Here is a 17,509-nt window from a genome sequence, read left to right on the forward strand (position 1 = left end):
ACCGTGTGTCCGGGGATGACACCGCGAGAGGACACTGACCCCGGCACCCCCGGCACCGGGAGAAGACGCCGGCCCTGGCATCCCCCGATACTCCTGGTGCCGGGGGAGAACACTGTCCCGGCATCCCTGGTACCGGGAGAGGACACCGACCCCGGCATCCCCGTCACTCACACCGAGCATCCCCTGTAGGGCCCCGTTAGGAGCGCAGAGGTTCACTCCCGATCCCTCCCCTTCCCCCTCGCTCCGCCCCGGCCCCGCGCAGCCGGGGGCGGCCCCGCTCGGTGCCCGCCCGGGGCGGGCGGTGCCGCGGCCCGCGGGCCCCATGGCGGCGGTGCGGGGGTGCCGAAGGGCGGCCGTGGCGGTCGCTGCGGCGCGGCCTGGCGGGGGCGGCCCGGGACGGGGACCGGGACCGGGTCCTGCCGCGGGACCGGGTCCTGCCGCGGAACCGGCCCCGCAGCCGGTCCCAGCACCGGCCGCCCCCGCCACAGCCGCGCTCTACGTGCACGTGAGCGGGGACACGGGGTGGGACACGGGGACACCGGGGCTTGTTGTATGAGGGGACCCCGGGCTTGCACTCGTGGGGGTGCATGTGGGTCCTGGGGCTTGTACGCGTGGGGAGAGGGACCCCTGTGTTCACACACAGGACGGTGTACGGGGACCCAGGGGCTTCCACACGCCGGGGTGTGCGGGGACCGCGAGTTCACACACAAGGGGATACCGAGGGACCCCGGGTTTGTACACGTGGGGATGCACGTGGGTCCTGGGGCTTGCACGCGTGGGGGGACACATGAGACCTCGGGGCTTGCACTGGTGGAGGGTGAATGTGAGGGCTTGGGGCTTGCATACATGTGGGTGTGTATGGGACGCTGGGGACCCCGGGGCTTGCACGCGTGGTGGGGCAGCGTGGCCTTGCAGTGTCATGGGGCACAGGTGGGACTCCCCAGCCATGTGCTGGTGCAGGTTGCTGTGGGGGTCCCTGAGCCGTGCACATGAAGAGTCACACCTGTGGGTCGTGTGCCTTGTCAGGGGCACTGGGGCCCATGCACTGGGCTAGGGCTGTCCCCCCTCAAAGTGGGGTGCCTGGGGGTGGGGGCATGGCCGTCCCCCACACCCCCTGTGTGCCCATAGTGGCCCTACTGCCGCAAGCGCTGCTCCTACTGCAACTTCAACACGTACGTGGTGCCGGCGGTGGATGAGGCGGCCGTGCGCGCCTGCCTGGTGCGGGAGGCACGCACCCTGCTGCGCCTCAGCCAGGTGCACAGGTGGGTGCACAGAGGGGCTCATGGCAGGGTACGGGGCCCTCCAGTGCCCACCTGTAACTCCCCACCTCTGCCCTACAGCATCACCTCTGTGTTCTTCGGTGGTGGCACCCCCAGCCTGGCCAGCCCTCGCACCATTGCGGCGGTGCTGGAGGCCGTGGCGGGGGCTGCCCATCTGCCCACCAGTGCCGAGGTCACGCTGGAGGCCAACCCCAGCTCCACGGACACATCACGGCTCACCGGCTTCAGGGCGGCCGGCGTCAACCGCCTCTCCATCGGCGTCCAGGTGAGAGGGGCTCTCCCTCACGGCCCTGCAGCCCCCCGTGACCCCACTGTGACCACACTCCCTCCACAGTCGCTGGACGACGCCGAGCTGCAGCTGCTGGGCCGGGAGCACACAGCGGCGGAGGCGCGGAAGGCCGTGGAGGCAGCGCGGGGGCTCTTCCCCGGCCGCACCTCCATCGACCTCATGTTCGGGCTGCCAGGGCAGAGCCGGGATGCCTGGGCCCAGGGGCTGGAGGCAGCGCTGGGGCTCTGCGACGACCACATCTCCCTGTACCAGCTGACGCTGGAGCGGGGCACAGCACTGGCGGCACAGGTCCGGGGGGGGACCCTGCCCTTACCCCCCCAGGACCTGCTGGCCGACATGTACCAGACAGCCCGCACTGTGCTGATGGCCGCCGGCTTCCGCCACTATGAGGTCTCCAATTTTGCACGCAAGGTGGGGTACCCCCCATGCCGTGTCCCCACTGTGCCATGCTGTTCCCCAAGCAGGCTCAGCCCCATCTCACCCCATGCCACGCTCTCCCCTCAGGGTGCCCTCAGCAACCACAACCTCTCGTACTGGCGGGCTGACCAGTACATCGGTGTGGGGCCAGGTAAGGGGGTGACAGGGAGCCAGGGGCATGTGTGTGTGGCCATGTGCCCCCTGAACTCTGTTGTCCCCCTCCCTCACTGCTGCAGGAGCGCACGGGCGCTTCATGCCACGGGGTGAGGGCGGCTGCAGCCGGGAAGCCCGTGTCCAGACGCCAGAGCCTGTTGCCTGGATGCGGGAAGTGCAGAGCCAGGGACATGGCACCAGGAGTCGGGTGGTGCTGAGCCCACTGGAGCAGTGAGTACCAGGGTCCCCCCATGCTCCCTCCCCGTCCGTGCTGCCCCACAGCTTTCCGTGTCCCCACAGGCTGGAGGAGGTGCTCACCCTGGGACTACGCACAGATGAGGGTGTCACACACGAGGTGAGGAGCCACCCGTGGGGGTCCCCCACATCAACCTACCACTAATCATAGAATCATGGAATAGTTTGGGTTGGGAGGGACCTTAAAGACCATCTTATTCCACCCCCTGCCATGGGAAGGGACACCTTCCACAACACCAAGTTGCTCCAAGACCCATCCAACCTGGCTTTGAGCACTTCCAGGGATGGGGCAGCCACAGCTTCTCTGGGCAACCTGTGCCAGGGCCTCACAGGGAAGAATTTCTTCCTAATATCTGAAGTAAAACTACCCTCCAGTTTGAATCCTTTCCCCCTTGTCCTGTCACTCCAGGCCCTTGTCCAAAGTCCCTCTCCAGCTCTACTGGAGACCACTCGGGGCAGTGGGATGCTGATGAGCCATCACTAGTGACCCATCACTGATGCCCCATCACTAATGCCCCTCTCTTGCCCTGGGCATACAGCACTGGGGGCACTTCTCCCCCCAGCTCAGCTTGCAGGCCGTGTTCGGGGTGCCGGGGGAGGCTCGGGCGCTGCAGGAGCAGGGCTGGCTGCTCCTGGACAGCAGGTGAGCCCCAGGAACCCATGTGGGGAGCAGGGGGGTCTCCCCCTGTGCCCTGGAGCTCACCCCTGCCTCTCCCCCAGTGGCCTGCGGTGCACCTGGGCCGGCCTGGCCGTGCTGGACTCGCTGCTGCCAGACCTGCTGTGCCAGCTCCAGCGGCGCTGGACACTGCCTGGTGCCCACCAAGGGGGAACCCAGTGGGGGACGGACACAGATGGACACGGTGGCCAGAACGTGGGGTCTGTGAACGGCAACAACGGATAATAAAACACAAGATCTGTGTGCTGGCTGAGGGGTCTTGGGGCAGCGGCATCATCCAGGGGGGCTTCCTGCAGAGCAGGTCCCAGTGTCCTCAGTGGCCTAGCACCCCGATGTCCCAGTGCCCGGTGTCCCAGAGCCCTGGTGTCCCCGGCGTCCTGGAGCCTGATGTCCTGGTGTCCCCGGTCTCCCAGTGTCCCAGAGCCCCAGTATGTCTGTGTCCCTGAGTCCTGGTGCCCCAGTATCCTGGAGACCCGGTGTCCAGGTATCCTGGCATGTCCCAGTGTGTCTGGGTGTCCCAGTATCCTGGTATGTCCTGGTGTCCCACTATCCCGCAGTCCCGGTATCCTGGTATGTCCCGGTGTATCCTGGTGTCCCAGTGTATTCCACAGTCCTTGTATCCCGGTGTGTCCCGGTATCCCGACTTGTCCCGGTATCCCTCAGTGCCGGTATCCCGGTGTGTCCCGGTATCCTGGTGTATCCCGGTGTGTCCCGGTATCCTGGTGTATCCCAGTGTGTCCCGGTATCCCGGTGTATCCCGGTATCCCTCAGTGTCAGTATCCTGGTGTGTCCCGGTATCCCGCAGTGTCAGTATCCCTATGTGTCCCGGTATCCCGGTGTTTCCCGGTGTGTCCCGGTATCCCGGTGTGTCCCGGTATCCCGGTGTATCCCGATGTGTCCCGGTATCCCGGTGTTTCCCGGTGTCCCTCGGTGTCCCGGCCGTGCCGCGGCCGCACGGCGCATGCGTGCCGGCAGGGGTCGCGCGGGGCGGTGCCGCGGTGCGCCGGCAGGGGGCGGTGCCTCGCGGGGGCTCCGGGACTTGTCGGGCCCTGTCGCGACCCGCGGGCTCTGTCGGTGCCGGGGTCGGTGCCGGGGTCGGTGCCGGGGGGTCGGCAGGACATGGCGTCGCAGCGAGGCAGTCGGCCCCAGAACCGGAGCCCCCCGGGTACGGCCGGCGCGGAGCGCGCCTGGGCAGCGGCGGCCGGGCCGGGCCGGGCCTGCGGCCTCAGCGAGGCCCGGGGTGGAGCCGCCACAAACAGCCCCTTCCCACCCAGGGGCCCCCGTGTCGTTATTCTTATAGTTTGGGTTTTTTAAATGAGCCCAGCGGGAGGGACGCGCAGGTTAAGGGGGGGAACAGCCCCCAGTGCGGTCCCCTCGGCTTGGCCCGGCCCGGCTCGGCTCTGCCCGGGTTTGGCTATTTCAGAGCTGTTTTGCTATTCAGGAGCTTCTGGAAATCCAGTGGTTTGTTGTGCTGGGTGACTGCGGGGAGGCTGTATCCTTGCACTAGCAGCTGGAACAGGAAGCTTCCCAGGAATTTGTTGTTCCTCCTGCAGGGAGCTCTATTTATCTGTATTTATCTCATCTGGAATAAAGGGTGAGACAGTTGAATCCTGCTTGACCCACTTTGGTCCTTGCTGCTTCTGAGAGTTTGATTTTTCCAATTACAAAAGATGCTGAATTCAGTTGTTCTGTGAAACCTTAAGAAAAAAACCACAAAACCAAAACCAAACGTGGTCAGCTGGAAATGATTAACCAGGCTGAAAGAGGAAGATGGTGTTTCCTTGGGAGACTGAAGAGGAGGTCTCTTCATGTATTTTTCAGGCAAGAAGGAAAAGACCTCTGAACGGCCCAGTACAACAATTTCAGAAGAGCCTGAGCCCGAGCCTGAGCCTGAGCCCAAGCCTGATCCAAATGTTCTGCAAGGAGAGGATATCCAGGCACTTGCAATTAAGGTGGAGGACCTGGAGAAAGTATGTATGAGTATTTCTACTGGTAGAAAAAGCTGCCTTAACTGATATACTCTTTTTATGTGTTTAACAGAGGGTTCAGCCCATTTACTTAAGCCAAAACTCACTCTTGCAGTTGAGTTCTTACTCCATTTTGTCTGTCATGCTCTTTATCATGATAAAATGTCACATCATTAGGTGCAATGGCAAAAAATAAAGAATTATCAGTCTTTACACAGTACTTTCAACTGGAAGGATAAATCATCTGCCTCTCCAACTTCATGGTCTCATAAGACCTGTAAGTTGTTTAGTAGTTTTCATGGCTTTCCTTCCAAAACTTGAGTCACAGTGTGTGAGTGGAAGCATTTGACATCGAGTGACACAGCAGCAGAAATCTTTTGGGAAAGTGATTTAAAACTCTCCCTGCCCCTCTTATAAACCAGAGTTCAGAGGAATGAGACAGCAACTGAGCTGGTGTCTCTGCAGCTGCATAATGTGCCTCATAGGGGAGGAATCAGAGAATCATAGAGTGGTTTGGGTTGGCGGGGACCTTAAAGATCATCTCATTCCACCCCCCTGCCATGGGAAGGGACACCTTCCACTATCCCAGTTTGCTCCAAGCCCCGTCCAACTTGGTCTTGGACACTTCCAGGGATGGGGCAGCCACAGCTTGTCTGGGCAACCTGTGCCAGGGCCTCACCACCCTCACAGGGAAGGATTTCTTCCTAATATCTAATCTAAACCTAATCCTTTAGTTTGAATCCGTTCCACCTTGTCATGTCACTCCAGGCCCTTGTGAAAAGTCCCTTTCCAGGACTCTTACAGTGACTGTACTGATATGACCTCTGCATATCCTAAAAGCATCAGATGGATTAAAGGTGAGTCAGTGTGTACCTAACTGCACTGTTACTGTTTATTTCCTGCAGGTTCATGCTCCACGCCTTCCCCATGATGCTGGGAGAATTCCAGTTAGGAGGAATTACCTCGTTCGAAAATACCGACCCAAGGAGGTGACACATCTTGTAGCACATCCCGCTTCCCCCAGGGCACCCAGGCAACCACTGACTTTTCCTGGTAGGGTTCAACTTCACATCTTATCTCTGGATTTTGGTTTTGCTAAGCCAAACTTTAGTGATCTGGGGCTGGGTATTTTTGTGTGTGTGTGTGTCGTAGGACCAAAAGAGTTTGCTGATGGCTGCGAAGAGATTCTCCCTCATCACATTTTGGGAAGTGTCCAGGAGTTTAAGATGGAAGTCTGGGCCAGAAGAAGCGCTCGGGTTGGTTTGTAAAGTTAGGAAAATGCTGCTGTGTGGCACTTTTCCAGAGGTGGAGCGTGGTGCCAGCAGTACCTTTCGATGCTTTCCAGCACCTATCAGGAGCAGGTCAGACCTGAGGTGTGGTTTTCCCAGCCTCGTCACACTCTGCAGGGAGGGTTTGCCATCAGAGAAACTGCACCAGCAGGTTTTGGAGTGCTGTGTGCAGGACCAGGTCATGGAGGGAGCAATTACACAGGCTTCCTCTTCCCTCTGTGCTCTTCTGTTGGCATCAGGGAAGAGCTGGTGTTGCAGCAATGGCATTGCTGGAGTCTAATTACTCAGATAAATCATTCCGTTGTCTCTGAGTGTGTTCCTACTGCCCTGCTTTTGTTCCTCTTAGAGTGCTAATGTAAAAGTACAGCCAATCTGAATAATTCTTTTCTCCTGCCCTCTCCCATTCTTGTTTTGGTGTGCATGAAGAGGTTCATTTAGTGTTTCCTTTCTCATCAGACAGCAGATGTTATTGAGGTACCTCGTCCGGATGTTACTGCAGCAGCTTTGAAAGAGAAACATGGAGGAGAGAAGAAGAAAAAGGCTCCTCAGGCCCAACTAGCAGGGCACAGAGCTCTCCAGAACTGGAGCCATCATATGGCAATCAGGAAAAAGCAGGAGAAACACCTAGGAGGTGAGACAAAGCTGCAGAGGCCTCCTTCTGTAAAATTCTGCGTGTAGGTGAGGGAGTTTGATGTCCCCACACCAAACTGCAGTGGTCATCACCTACCAGGGTTAATCCTATTGCCATTGCAGTCTAATTCCATGTTCTCAGAGCTCCCACACGTGCTAGTGGCTGTGGATGTGGTGGGAGGGTGAGCTGGTGGCTCTGGCTGGGGCAAGGACAGTGGATTTGGCAGGGGCCAGTGTAAGTAGGTTACAGGTGAACAACAATAGTGTCAAAGGGTGTGCCCAGAAGTGCAGCACCGATGATGTGATGTTTCCTCTTTACAGAAATTCTTCAGAAGCCAGAGAATGAATTGATGATGAACATCGCAGAGAATTACAGGCAAGTCATGGAAGAAAGGGACCTCATTGACCGGAGTCTCCCCTACCTCCATCCTGGAAAGGTGAGAGCCCCACTTCCTGTGTGTCCTGAATGTGCTGCTCTTGTGAAACAGCACAGACACTGGTGTGATGAGTAACATCTCTGAAGAGCTGTCAGTGGGTATTTATCAAAGCCACTCTTGAGTCCTTCAGCCTGGTGTGTGAGCAGAGCTTTCAAGGACTTCAAAAATAAAACCAGGAACTGTGCTATCCATACTACTCAGAGGAAAGTGGGGATGAGCAAGTGCCATTTCTAGACTCTCGACAAAGACTGTCCTGCCCAGGGAAGTGACATGGGAACATGTCACAATTGCTGTTCCAGGGGGCAGAGAGATCTGATTGATTCAGGCTTGGATTTTAGTGATTGCCACGGAGAAAAGGGTATGGCCAAGGCAGGAGGATTATGGGACGATCCTGTGTTAAAATAAATTTTTTACATTTATAGCACTGTCAAAGAATTTGCATTTGTGTGAGGCTTTATTTTAATATCGTTCAACCTTCACGTAGCACTAGGTAGAAGAAAGTTCTTTTGTCTTTGACAGCAGCCTGATAGAAATTTTGGCTTGCTCTGCAGAAAGGGATAATTCATAGACTATTAAAATGTTCATATAGGCAGCATCAGATCCTTTCTAGTCCCTATGAAAATAGCAGGTAGCTGTGCAACTCTGTATCAGTGGGAGCCTTGTTTTCCACCTCAGGGATACCGAGTAGGAAGCGAGTTCTGGAGCCAGCCCGACCGTGTTGGAGATGAACTCACCGGCCTGACGCTGACACTGACTCGGACAGAACGTGGGGACCGAGAGCCAATCACTCATGTGGGCAAACCCCGCACTGTCCAGAAGGAAATGGGTAAGGGAGCACTGCAGAGAGGTGTTTCCACAGAAATGGGCCACAGGTGTGGAGGGAGCAGCTGCTTCCCAGTTATCTGTTGAGCCTCCTCTTTAAAACACCACGAGGCCTAAATTTGGCAGAGAGTGAAATTTAATAGGCATGTGAGTATGTAGAGAGTGAGCTCTTGTATGGATATTTCCACAGCTCTGAAGCCCCCAACAAAGATTCCTTGCCATCTAACCTGGGATAAGAGTCTTTTCCTGAAACATCGGCGGCAGGAGCTGAAATCTGTCCTGGAGGAGCTGGGTTTTTATAAGCCGGTAAGACCAGAGGAGCAGGGACATTCTTTGTGTCTCTTGTTTCTTGTCAGTAGAGTAACATAAAATTGCCAAGAACTGGGTCTGAAAAAGCATTAGGAGTCTAAAATTTAGCCCCACAGTCCTTTTCTTGGAAGTTCTGACATTTCCAGAGGGCCACACCCATGAAGGAGTTGTCTGGCCTCCCAAAGTGTTGCGTGGAGTGGTCTAGGAGCCTCAGAATATGACCCCAAACCAGCAACATGAAGCTGCCAGGACCTAGGCCATGAAAAAACCTGCCAAATAGTGGTGTAGGACTTTGATTTAATGCCCTGGAACAGAGGGAAGACACTTTATCCATGTGGAAAACACACATCTAAAATAATCTGAAGGCAGGTAGTCCCTCCTCCTAAAAACAGAATAAACCTCACTTTTCTTGTCTTTGAAACCTGTCTCTGGGGATGAGAAATGTGTATGAGGGAGACTTTTCCCATCGATGCATCATTTGTAGTGGGGAATGCAGTCATCTAGGATTCTTGGGAAACTCAGAATTGGTTCCTTCCCAAGTCTCTTGAGCATTCTTTGTATACCTCTAAAAACCATTGTAGGAGCAAGATACTTCAACTTCACTTTTCTTGACTGAGTTGGTGCGTTTGGCTGGTATTATAATTTCCTTTCTATATAAAAAGAGAAATCCTGAGTTGATCATTTTTGTGTATGTCCAGGATCTGGAAGGACTGGAGCTGATTGGTAAAGGGCAGCCTTTCACGTCTGTCTCGGCAGAGGCTTCTCCATGTTCTGCTTCTCCATGTTCCACTCCTTCTGAAGAGACTGAGTAAGCTTTACTTCGTGGCAGAAGTAAAGAGTTTTGGATATGTACCACCAGTCTATAAAGGTACCCTTAGCTGTTTTCAGCCAGAACGGAGAGGAACCTTCAGTGGGCACAAAAAAGGCATATTTTAATATAATCACCAGATTTAGAAATCTTTTTGCCTTGAGGCTTTGTGTCTAAGGAGCAAGACTCTGTCCCTAAGGAGATGAGTGTGTGGAAAAGCATTAGTTGGGATTATTTCTTACAGGGTCTTGTAAATTATCCTTGGTTCTCCCCTCTCTGAAAGTGATTTCACTCCATTAAAATGCTGGCTCTTGTTTTCTGTAGCAGTGACTCCTGCAATGTGGCTCCAGAAGAAGAAAAGCATCTATCTTTAGTTTTCTGTGGCAAGCCTGCTCGTTGGATCAAGGGCATGACTTCTTGCAGGGTAATTGTGAGATTTTAATTGTTTAGTCAAGCTAAGCCTGTGTGAGTTCCCAAGTCATGGCTGTACAATGAGTGTCACTCCCAGGCCACAGAATGGGGACTTTATTCTGAACATAATAGAGTATCCCTATGTTTGCTCTGGAGAGATGTAGGGACAGAAGGGGTTGCTCTGGCTGTGGTGTGAGCTTAGATTCCCAGGCTCTCTCTGTATAATGACCACTTCACTGGACCTGCCTTACAAGTTCTACCAAGGTTCAACCCCTTATTTGAGCTATGACTTCATGCAGGATAAATCCTGCATGAAATTGTTATCTTTTTCCTCTTCGTTGTAGAATGAAATTGGTGTTGCTGCCCGGCTCACCTTCGAGACTCTGGCTGGTGAGGAGGCCGAAAGCTTCCTGACGGTGAGCAATGATGGCACAGCTGCCATCTGGTACAGCTGGATGAGGCTGCCCCAGCAGATTCCCTCCAGAGAAACCGAGGGGAGGAGGATGCCATGTTTTTACTTTGATACCAGACCAGGTATGAGACCTTTGTACCTCAGCCAGTGAGCAGGTATTCGGGAGTTTCCTGAGATGTGGAGTCTGACTAATGGCACAGCACTGCTGGGTGATTCTCCTGAGGAAGTTCCTGGGTGTCAGAGCTGACTCACCCCAAAAGAGCTGTGCAAGGCAGATCCCTCTCATGAAACCTAAAGGAAAGGAGGTTGCTCCTACTCTGAGTGCAAATGGGTGGAATATTGAGAAGTGAATCATTTTCTGATGGCAAATGGACCATCATCTGCTGGAGAACTGAGCTTGCTGTAGAAGGAGCATGCAGTGGAAATAACACCAGTTCAGTAGCATGGGGACTGGGAGTAAATCTGGAAGGAGAAGAATAGCTGGATGAAGTGTGATAACCAGCTCAACTATGGTGAAAGAGTCTCCTACAGAGACAGGGACACTTGGGGTGGGGTTGGAAAAGGGTCAAGTTAACCAGGTGGCTTCTTGCAGACCGATGCATTTTCTCTCTTATTTCAGGTGTAATTTTGCCTGGAGAAACTCGGAGGTTTTCCTTTCTTTTCAAGTCAAGGAGAGCAGGCATTTTCAGTGAGCCCTGGGAATTTAGGACACATCCTCTGTTATTAGGAGGAGCTCTGCTGCAGGTGACCCTTTGGGGAATTGCTGTGTATGAGGATAAATTGGCTGACTTCAGAGAGAATCTGGAGGTAACCAAGCATGTGACTGGGTAACTGTGAGCTTTGAACTTTATATGCAAATAGAGGATAAGGGTGGGAGTGAACAACTGGTATTTTTATTGCTGTGTAATTAGGGCTGGGAGTGAGATGATTTACAGAATGTCTGTACATAGCAGGTTTGCTAAATAACATGGGGGAACTTTGCAGTCTTTTGTAATGTTGTTACTAAAGACATGACTGTGTCTCCTAAAGTGTTCACGCTGGCCCTTTAAAAATGAATTTTCGGTTGGTAATTAATTTCATTAGTTACTTAGTGGAGATGGGATTGTGTGTTGTACACTATGATAATTTAAGGTATAAAATGAAAATTACACTACGCTTTGAAAAGCATAGTTTGAGGGAGGATTTGTAGGGTTTATTTGAAAAGCTGTTGGCAGTACTGCTGCGCTCAGCAGGGTTTGCAGTTATTCTTGTCCTTGTAACCCTGTGTAATGTATACGTGTGGTTACTGGCGTGGGAGTGAATTTGTTTGTGTGTTTGTTTGTGGAATGGGGACTCACACATGCTGTTCTTGTTGTGGTGCCTCAGAGTGACCTGGCTGCTCGAGAAGGTGCTGCTATAGTCAAAGACAATCTCAATGAACTTCTTGACCAAGTTAGGACCCCAGAGCGCACCCCATCTCCTGCCTATGCCACCGAGGAAGAGTTGTTCCACAGGAAGAATCCCGGGGTGATGTTTGCTATTTGATGGGTAACTGAAGTAACAGGGAGGGCAGATCAATGGGGCTGGTGCATCCCTGGGTTTCTGGAGCTGGCAGAATCTGCCATGGAGGCTTTAACAGTTGGGTTTGAAGAGGAAAGGCAAAAGTCATGTCTGTTTACTTTTTCCCTGTTACCACAGTTTTATTATCAGTATCAAGTGGTAAAGCAGCTGCATGAACTATGGAGACAGTACATGACTGTGCCTTCAGCCTTCGAGGAGAAAGTGCTCTCAGACCAGAGGAGCACTGCAGAGGAGGACACAGAGTACCAGGAGAGCACTGTGGAGCCTCTCCCTGCTCAGAGCAGCACCACGGAGCTCCCAGGTGGGAAGAAATCACTAGAGGAGGCTCCGAGGCAAAAGATGAGCATTGAGGAGGAAGAAGCAGGCCCGTCAGGATGGAACCTTTCCCTTGAGGACTTTAAACAGGTGGTCACCTCTGTTCCCACTGATGCTGTGACAAGCTGATGGTGTTTTCATTTCCCTTCAAACAGCTCAGCCTGCCCCAGTGTGGAGCCCACCCAAAGGTCTGCTGCCTATGTGCTGGGAGTTAGAGATGATTTATGATGTGTATTGGCTCTGCTGACCACACCCTCAGTGCTCTTGTAAAGAGGTTCCCAAGAGAGACTTTGTGGGCTGTTGTGTGAAGAAGAAAAGAGAACCAGACAACATAATAGATATTTTAAGCTCTTCCCCCGTTAGCTTTCTGTCATCCCAGGACTGAATGCGGGGGGCAGGCTAGTCTTACAGCCTCCCGTGGCTCCCCTAAGGGCTCTTGCCTTGGAGAGTCCTTCCTATTCATCAGAGAACTAAGGGGGCACTCATGACAGGCTGTGGATAAAGTACAGACCTCCCTAGATTAAAGCAAGAGTGGTTTGGATTCTGTCAGCGGTTTTTCTGTAGTGCTCTCTTGGAAATTTCTCTACTTCTTTTATAACTAAGCTTTACTTGGGAGCCTTGCAGCTCGCTGGAATCCCTGTTCCCCAGCACACCTGTGAAGTTGCAAAGGAGCTTACTGTCAGTCTGATGGGGGAATCTGGGATTGTTCCCTGGATCTTGGGGACCTTGGCAAATCCCAGCTGTATAGGAAGCCACATGTGCGTGTGTAAGTGCCCAGGGCAGCCTGGTTTCAGGCTGGTGTCCAGGGAGAGAGCCATGGTGGTTCCATTGAGCTCAGGGCCCACGGACTGGGAATGAACCCTGAGAAGTGCTCCACACACCCTCTGTCTTTTCTCTCACAGGCCATAATGTCAATCCCCAGGGAGGAGCAGCGGGAAGAAGCACTGACCCAGCTCAATAAGGCAGCTCTGGAGCTGTGTGTTGAACAGAGGCCAGTTCAGTCAGACCTTCTGTATCCACTCTGGTGTGTTGCCTTTGCAAGGAAAAAGCTTGTGAAAGCACTGTGTGATCAACAGCCTCAGAGAGCTCTGTTGCAAGTGTTGTGATTCAGAGTGCAGATAATTATATGAGGTCTAGAAGTCATCTTTACACTCTTTTTTTATAGCTTAATTGTAGCAGCTGTCTAGGACCCAAATGCCTTTTTTTTTTTCCTTCTGGAGATAAGTTTAGAATATTAAATGCATGTAATTTTGGAGAGTGTACAAGATTATTTCTGGCAAGATTATTCTAGTCTGTATTTAGGAAACCTTTGGGTATTTTCTGTACCCTTTTACTCAGATAACTTTCTCCTCCCTCATACAGTCTCTCTGTTCTTTGCTCAGGCTTTCAGACTGTAAACATATCAAAAGCTTCTCGTTGCTTCTAAATTAGAAGGATGCAGGTTCCTCTTGGTAAACAAGAGCAGGTTGATGCTGATTTATCAATGTGTGTCATGTTGAGGAGCAGACCTAGTTTCACAGTAGTATTTATGGGTCCCTGTGAGCCTGTTGATTTGCAAACCTTTGAGACCTTGGAGGGATCTAACATGAGGAAAGCAGTTTTGCATCTCTCCGCACAGATATTTAGACTGTGGGTGTTGTTTTGTTGGTTTAGTTGTATAGAGCAGCTCTCAGCTGTAAGGTGCCTTTACTTCTGGGCACAGGGTTAAAACAAGGTGGCAATTGCTGCACTGTCTCCCTTCTGATCCTGATCCTTTTCTCAGCCTCCAGCTGTGGCGGGGAGCAGTTGATGATATGGTGAGTCACGCTCTGAGGCTGAGATCCCTGTATGGCTTGCTTAAGAAGGACACCTATGCAGATGCTGTTCCAGAGGAAATGGGTAAATGGTAGTTTTAGCACAGCAACTGCTTTCTGTGGACTGTTGGAAATCCAGAAAACGTGATGAATTTCGACTGAAATTTCAATTTAAGCAGGTCCCCCTCAAAGCTTTTATAAGAAAATGCATCAGAAAAAAAAGGCAGATTGTGTGACAGTCACAGTACTAATTGTGATCTGTGGTTTGGCATCAGTAAAAAACCACCTCACAAAAAAGCCTTTTAATTCAGCTACGGGTAGCTGTGGTTTTCACACAGACTGACCCAGCAAACACTGCCTTACTATTAGCTGTCTTACAGGCTTGTTCTGATACACATCTGAGACCTCTTCATTCCTTATTTAAACAAAGTACTCTTCAAGGTATTGTTTTTCAGTGCAGTACAGCTCAGATTAATAAAAAGAGGGAAGTACATTGCAAAAGTAATACACTCCCACAGTGTTAGTGCAGTGGGCTGGTCTTTCTGGATGTGTGGATGCTTTTGGGTAATTGAAATTCTTTCTTTAGTAGAGGAAGTAAAGCAAGGAGGAGAAAAAAAAGGAGGAAAGGAAGACAAAACAGCCACTAAGAAAGAAGAGAAAAAGGATAAAGAACGCAAAAAAAGTAGAGCGACACCAGGGAAAGAGAAAGTGGTATGTGTTGGGATGCCTGGTGAGCCCCGAGTGCAGGGGACAATGTGAACAATTCTGAGGTTGTGTATCCTGAGTTTGAGCTGATTTCTGACCCAGTGGAAGAGGTGCTGCTCCTGGGAGGTGCATCTTGTCTGAGTGGTGTTCTGACCCAAGTCCCTTTTTTTCTTGGTCTGTCCCTGATTAGGAACATCAAGGCAGCAGAAAGCTGAAAGCGAAAGATGAGAAGCGGACATCTTCCGTTGCGTCAGTGAAGGTGAAAGAGGGAGCAGAGCACCCAAAAGTAAAAGATGAGAAGCGGGTATCTGCCGCTTCATCACTGAAGGAGAAAGAGGGAGCTGTAACTACAGAGGGAGTAGAATCTCCTCAGGAGCAGGTGGACTCTGTTTCATTTGGAATATACCAGGAAAAACTCTATATTGAAGTGAGTCTGACCAAAGCTTGTATTTGTTGGGTTTTGTCCTTTTCTTGGGGTTGTTCTTTGCTTGTAAGTTACACTGAGGCTCAGGAGGAGAGGTAAACATTTTTTTAAACTCAGAAAACTGACAGACATATGTCCCTTGTGCTGCAGCAAGGTAAATCTGTGAAATCCAGATTAAGATGCCCTTTATTCCAACCTGGAATCTGTTAGAAGAAATCCAGCCATCACATAGCCACATGCGGGACTTCTATCTGGGATGTCTTCAGCATACTTGTGGACTCTTGAGGGATCAGCTGAATTAATTGTACCTCAGATAATGTTAAACACACTTCATAGCCAGAGAAGTTATTACTAGAGCTCTGTTAGCAGGCTGCCACTTCTGTGTGGTTGTGTGTGTGCCCATATGATAATGTACTCCAGTGTGAGAAACCATCTCTGTCAGTCTTATCCTCAGGGTTTCTTTGTGTGTTTTCACTGCAACTGTCTTCTCTTGATTTCTGCTGCAGGTTTACAAGCTGCTGGATTCAATGGTGAGTGAAATGGTGTCTTTATTTGAGGATCTAAAGCAATAACGTGCTCTGCAGTGGGAGAGCTGAAACCCTTTGCATGTAGAAATAGACTTGCTTTAAAAAATAAATAAATAACCATATTTACACAGATTGAGTGGTGATTCTTCTTTCTGAAGTGATTCAGTGATTACAAATACTGGGCTGCCTCTTTTCTGACATGCTGTGATGTGGGACTGTTGCTGGATCATCTGTTACTGCTACAGATGATCACTTGCCAAGAAGAGACAAGGCAAGAAATATCACTGCCTCAGAAAACGTTAGGACTAGAAAATACTGGCATTTCTGCTAAGGAAGAATTTAAAAGTGCCAGTCAACATGAGATATGCTCTTTGTTTGTCAATTGTGCTTGAATGCAGGTGAGCGAGCAGGGTGTCCCTTTGTACTCAAGAGCACCAGTACAAGAAAAGTAACTTAGACAAATCCATCCCATTTTTGATCATATTCTTGGCTGCTTGTCCAGTCTCCCTTTGGGACTGGCTGACAGCAGGCTTCTCTGAGGCATTCTGGATCCCAGTAAAAGCGCTATCCCAAGGGATGTGCCAACCTGCCTGGTTTTGTACCCATGAATTTCCATCTTGTGCTGATCTTGCCATTTTTTTCCATCCAGCTCAAGGTACCCATGACCCATTGTGAGCCAGATCTTACTTGTTTCCTTCCAAGTCTAATCACTCTTGAATTAAATGAGTGAAATTTGTACTATAAATGTTGTGAGCATGGTAAGGCCTTGTGTTAGAGCCACCCCTCCTGTCTGTCCATCTGCCTGTGCATCTGGGCTCATCACTGCTTTGTGTCTGGGTTTCCTTGTGCATCACAGCTGGAATAGAGCTTTTTGTGGAGGCATCCCAGGCCTGAGTGTGGCACGCTGGGCTTCAGTGGGAGCAGGTTCCCAAGGCCGAGCGAGCTGGTTGTGGGGTTTGTCGTGACCTGGCATTGAGAGACCTGTGTCATGTTGGTAAAAGTGCCACCTTCCTGCCAAAGCGGCTGGACAGCATTCCCGGGAAAGGCTTTGGCCCTGTAGAGCAATGACATCAGTGTAGATCATTAATTGAGGTTTGTGATACCTCTGGAGTTCTTAGGCAGCAGATGCATATCCGTGCTGAGCACTGCTGTTACGAATTGTGCGCGTCACTGTGCGGTGGCACCGGCCGTGTGTGCCTGGGGCACGTGCTCCTGTCCTTTGGCAGCCACACTGACACAGTCTGGAGCTGCACAGAGCGTGAAATAACTGTGCCTTCTGCAGAATTGGTGTCTTTTGCTTTCTCGTTTTAACTCCTGTGCTGTCTTAGGAGAGAATATATTCTTCCTCTTGGCTCCTGGCAGTACCATGGCAAAGCACAGCTTATTTTTTTTGCTGGCCAGGTGAAGCCCCTCATGTTTTGAGATGTTTTCTCTTAGTGGAGTGTGGGGAAGCATTTTGGCTTCTGTGGCAGCAGGAGCCTCCTCTGGCTTAGCGGGCACAGACCCACAAAGGGAATGTCTCTGCTCAGCATTCCTGGAGTGAGAATTTCAGCAACATTTTGAGAATTAGGAGGAAAAAGGCCTGAAGTTGGGGTGTGTCTCACAGGCTCTGACAATAGCTCCTGCCTCCCTGGAGATGATTATCAGCTTGTGAATCTGCCCAACTCAAACTGCTCAAGCCATCTGTTTCTAGATGAGAGGGAGTCTGCACGTTCTAGAGGCAACGTGATTGTCTCGGAGGCAGGAATCCTTTCATGTGGTAGCTTTACGTTAAGGGATGGCAAAGCCCATCCATGTCGCCATGGATTCGTGTCTCCATGGATCCATATCTCCAGTCCAGCCTATGGAAACCAGGCTCCATGTATTATTCTACCCACAGGAAAATCTGTTAATATGACACCAGATAGATGTGAGTTTTACATCAGTCACGTACGATGGAAGAATGTCCTGTGCTGCCATCTCCTTCCCTTCCATGGGAGGAGCCTGGTGGCACAGGGCAGGCGGGTGGTGTAAGAGCTCTGCAAAGGAGA

General features: G+C 51.7%; 2 protein-coding genes across 3 annotated transcripts; both read left to right on the forward strand.

Moving 5' to 3' along the window:
* Positions 1 to 322: 322 nt before the first annotated feature.
* On the forward strand, positions 323 to 2,374 carry RSAD1 (radical S-adenosyl methionine domain containing 1). Its single transcript, XM_027691832.1, has 6 exons — positions 323 to 505; positions 1,129 to 1,262; positions 1,341 to 1,545; positions 1,615 to 1,980; positions 2,074 to 2,137; positions 2,223 to 2,374. The coding sequence occupies exons 1-6, from the start codon at positions 323 to 325 to the stop codon at positions 2,372 to 2,374; spliced, it is 1,104 nt and encodes a 367-aa protein (XP_027547633.1).
* MYCBPAP (MYCBP associated protein) lies at positions 2,253 to 15,611 on the forward strand. Of its 2 annotated transcripts, XM_027691336.1 has the most exons (22): positions 2,253 to 2,370; positions 2,440 to 2,494; positions 2,934 to 3,037; positions 3,115 to 3,270; positions 4,892 to 5,040; positions 5,943 to 6,090; positions 6,190 to 6,293; positions 6,783 to 6,957; positions 7,278 to 7,393; positions 8,069 to 8,219; positions 8,406 to 8,521; positions 9,223 to 9,332; positions 9,657 to 9,756; positions 10,088 to 10,277; positions 10,775 to 10,962; positions 11,521 to 11,661; positions 11,833 to 12,120; positions 12,933 to 13,054; positions 13,793 to 13,908; positions 14,413 to 14,534; positions 14,719 to 14,955; positions 15,459 to 15,611. In XM_027691336.1, exons 2-22 carry the CDS (start codon positions 2,475 to 2,477, stop codon positions 15,522 to 15,524), a joined length of 2,919 nt encoding a protein of 972 aa, XP_027547137.1. In that variant the 5' UTR covers positions 2,253 to 2,370; positions 2,440 to 2,474; the 3' UTR covers positions 15,525 to 15,611. The 2 variants fall into 2 exon arrangements, with proteins under 2 accessions (XP_027547137.1, XP_027547138.1); XM_027691337.1 differs by lacking the exons at positions 2,253 to 2,370; positions 2,440 to 2,494; positions 2,934 to 3,037; positions 3,115 to 3,270 and adding an exon at positions 4,093 to 4,235 and having other exon boundaries at positions 5,943 to 6,293.
* Positions 15,612 to 17,509: the final 1,898 nt, after the last annotated feature.

This window comes from Neopelma chrysocephalum, unplaced genomic scaffold (assembly GCF_003984885.1).
Source record: "Neopelma chrysocephalum unplaced genomic scaffold, ASM398488v2 Primary Assembly neopelma1_84, whole genome shotgun sequence".
NCBI lineage: Eukaryota > Metazoa > Chordata > Aves > Passeriformes > Pipridae > Neopelma > Neopelma chrysocephalum.

Coding starts and splice junctions, on each gene's coding strand:
- RSAD1 (XM_027691832.1), top strand. CDS start 323: ATGGCGGCGGTGCGGGGGTGCCGAAGGGCGGCCGTGGCGGTCGCTGCG. Junction 506..1,128: donor CAGCCGCGCTCTACGTGCAC/GTGAGCGGGGAC, acceptor GTGTGCCCATAG/TGGCCCTACTGCCGCAAGCG. Junction 2,138..2,222: donor GTACATCGGTGTGGGGCCAG/GTAAGGGGGTGA, acceptor TCACTGCTGCAG/GAGCGCACGGGCGCTTCATG.
- MYCBPAP (XM_027691336.1), top strand. CDS start 2,475: ATGAGGGTGTCACACACGAG. Junction 2,495..2,933: donor ATGAGGGTGTCACACACGAG/GTGAGGAGCCAC, acceptor CTGGGCATACAG/CACTGGGGGCACTTCTCCCC. Junction 13,055..13,792: donor GACCTTCTGTATCCACTCTG/GTGTGTTGCCTT, acceptor TCCTTTTCTCAG/CCTCCAGCTGTGGCGGGGAG.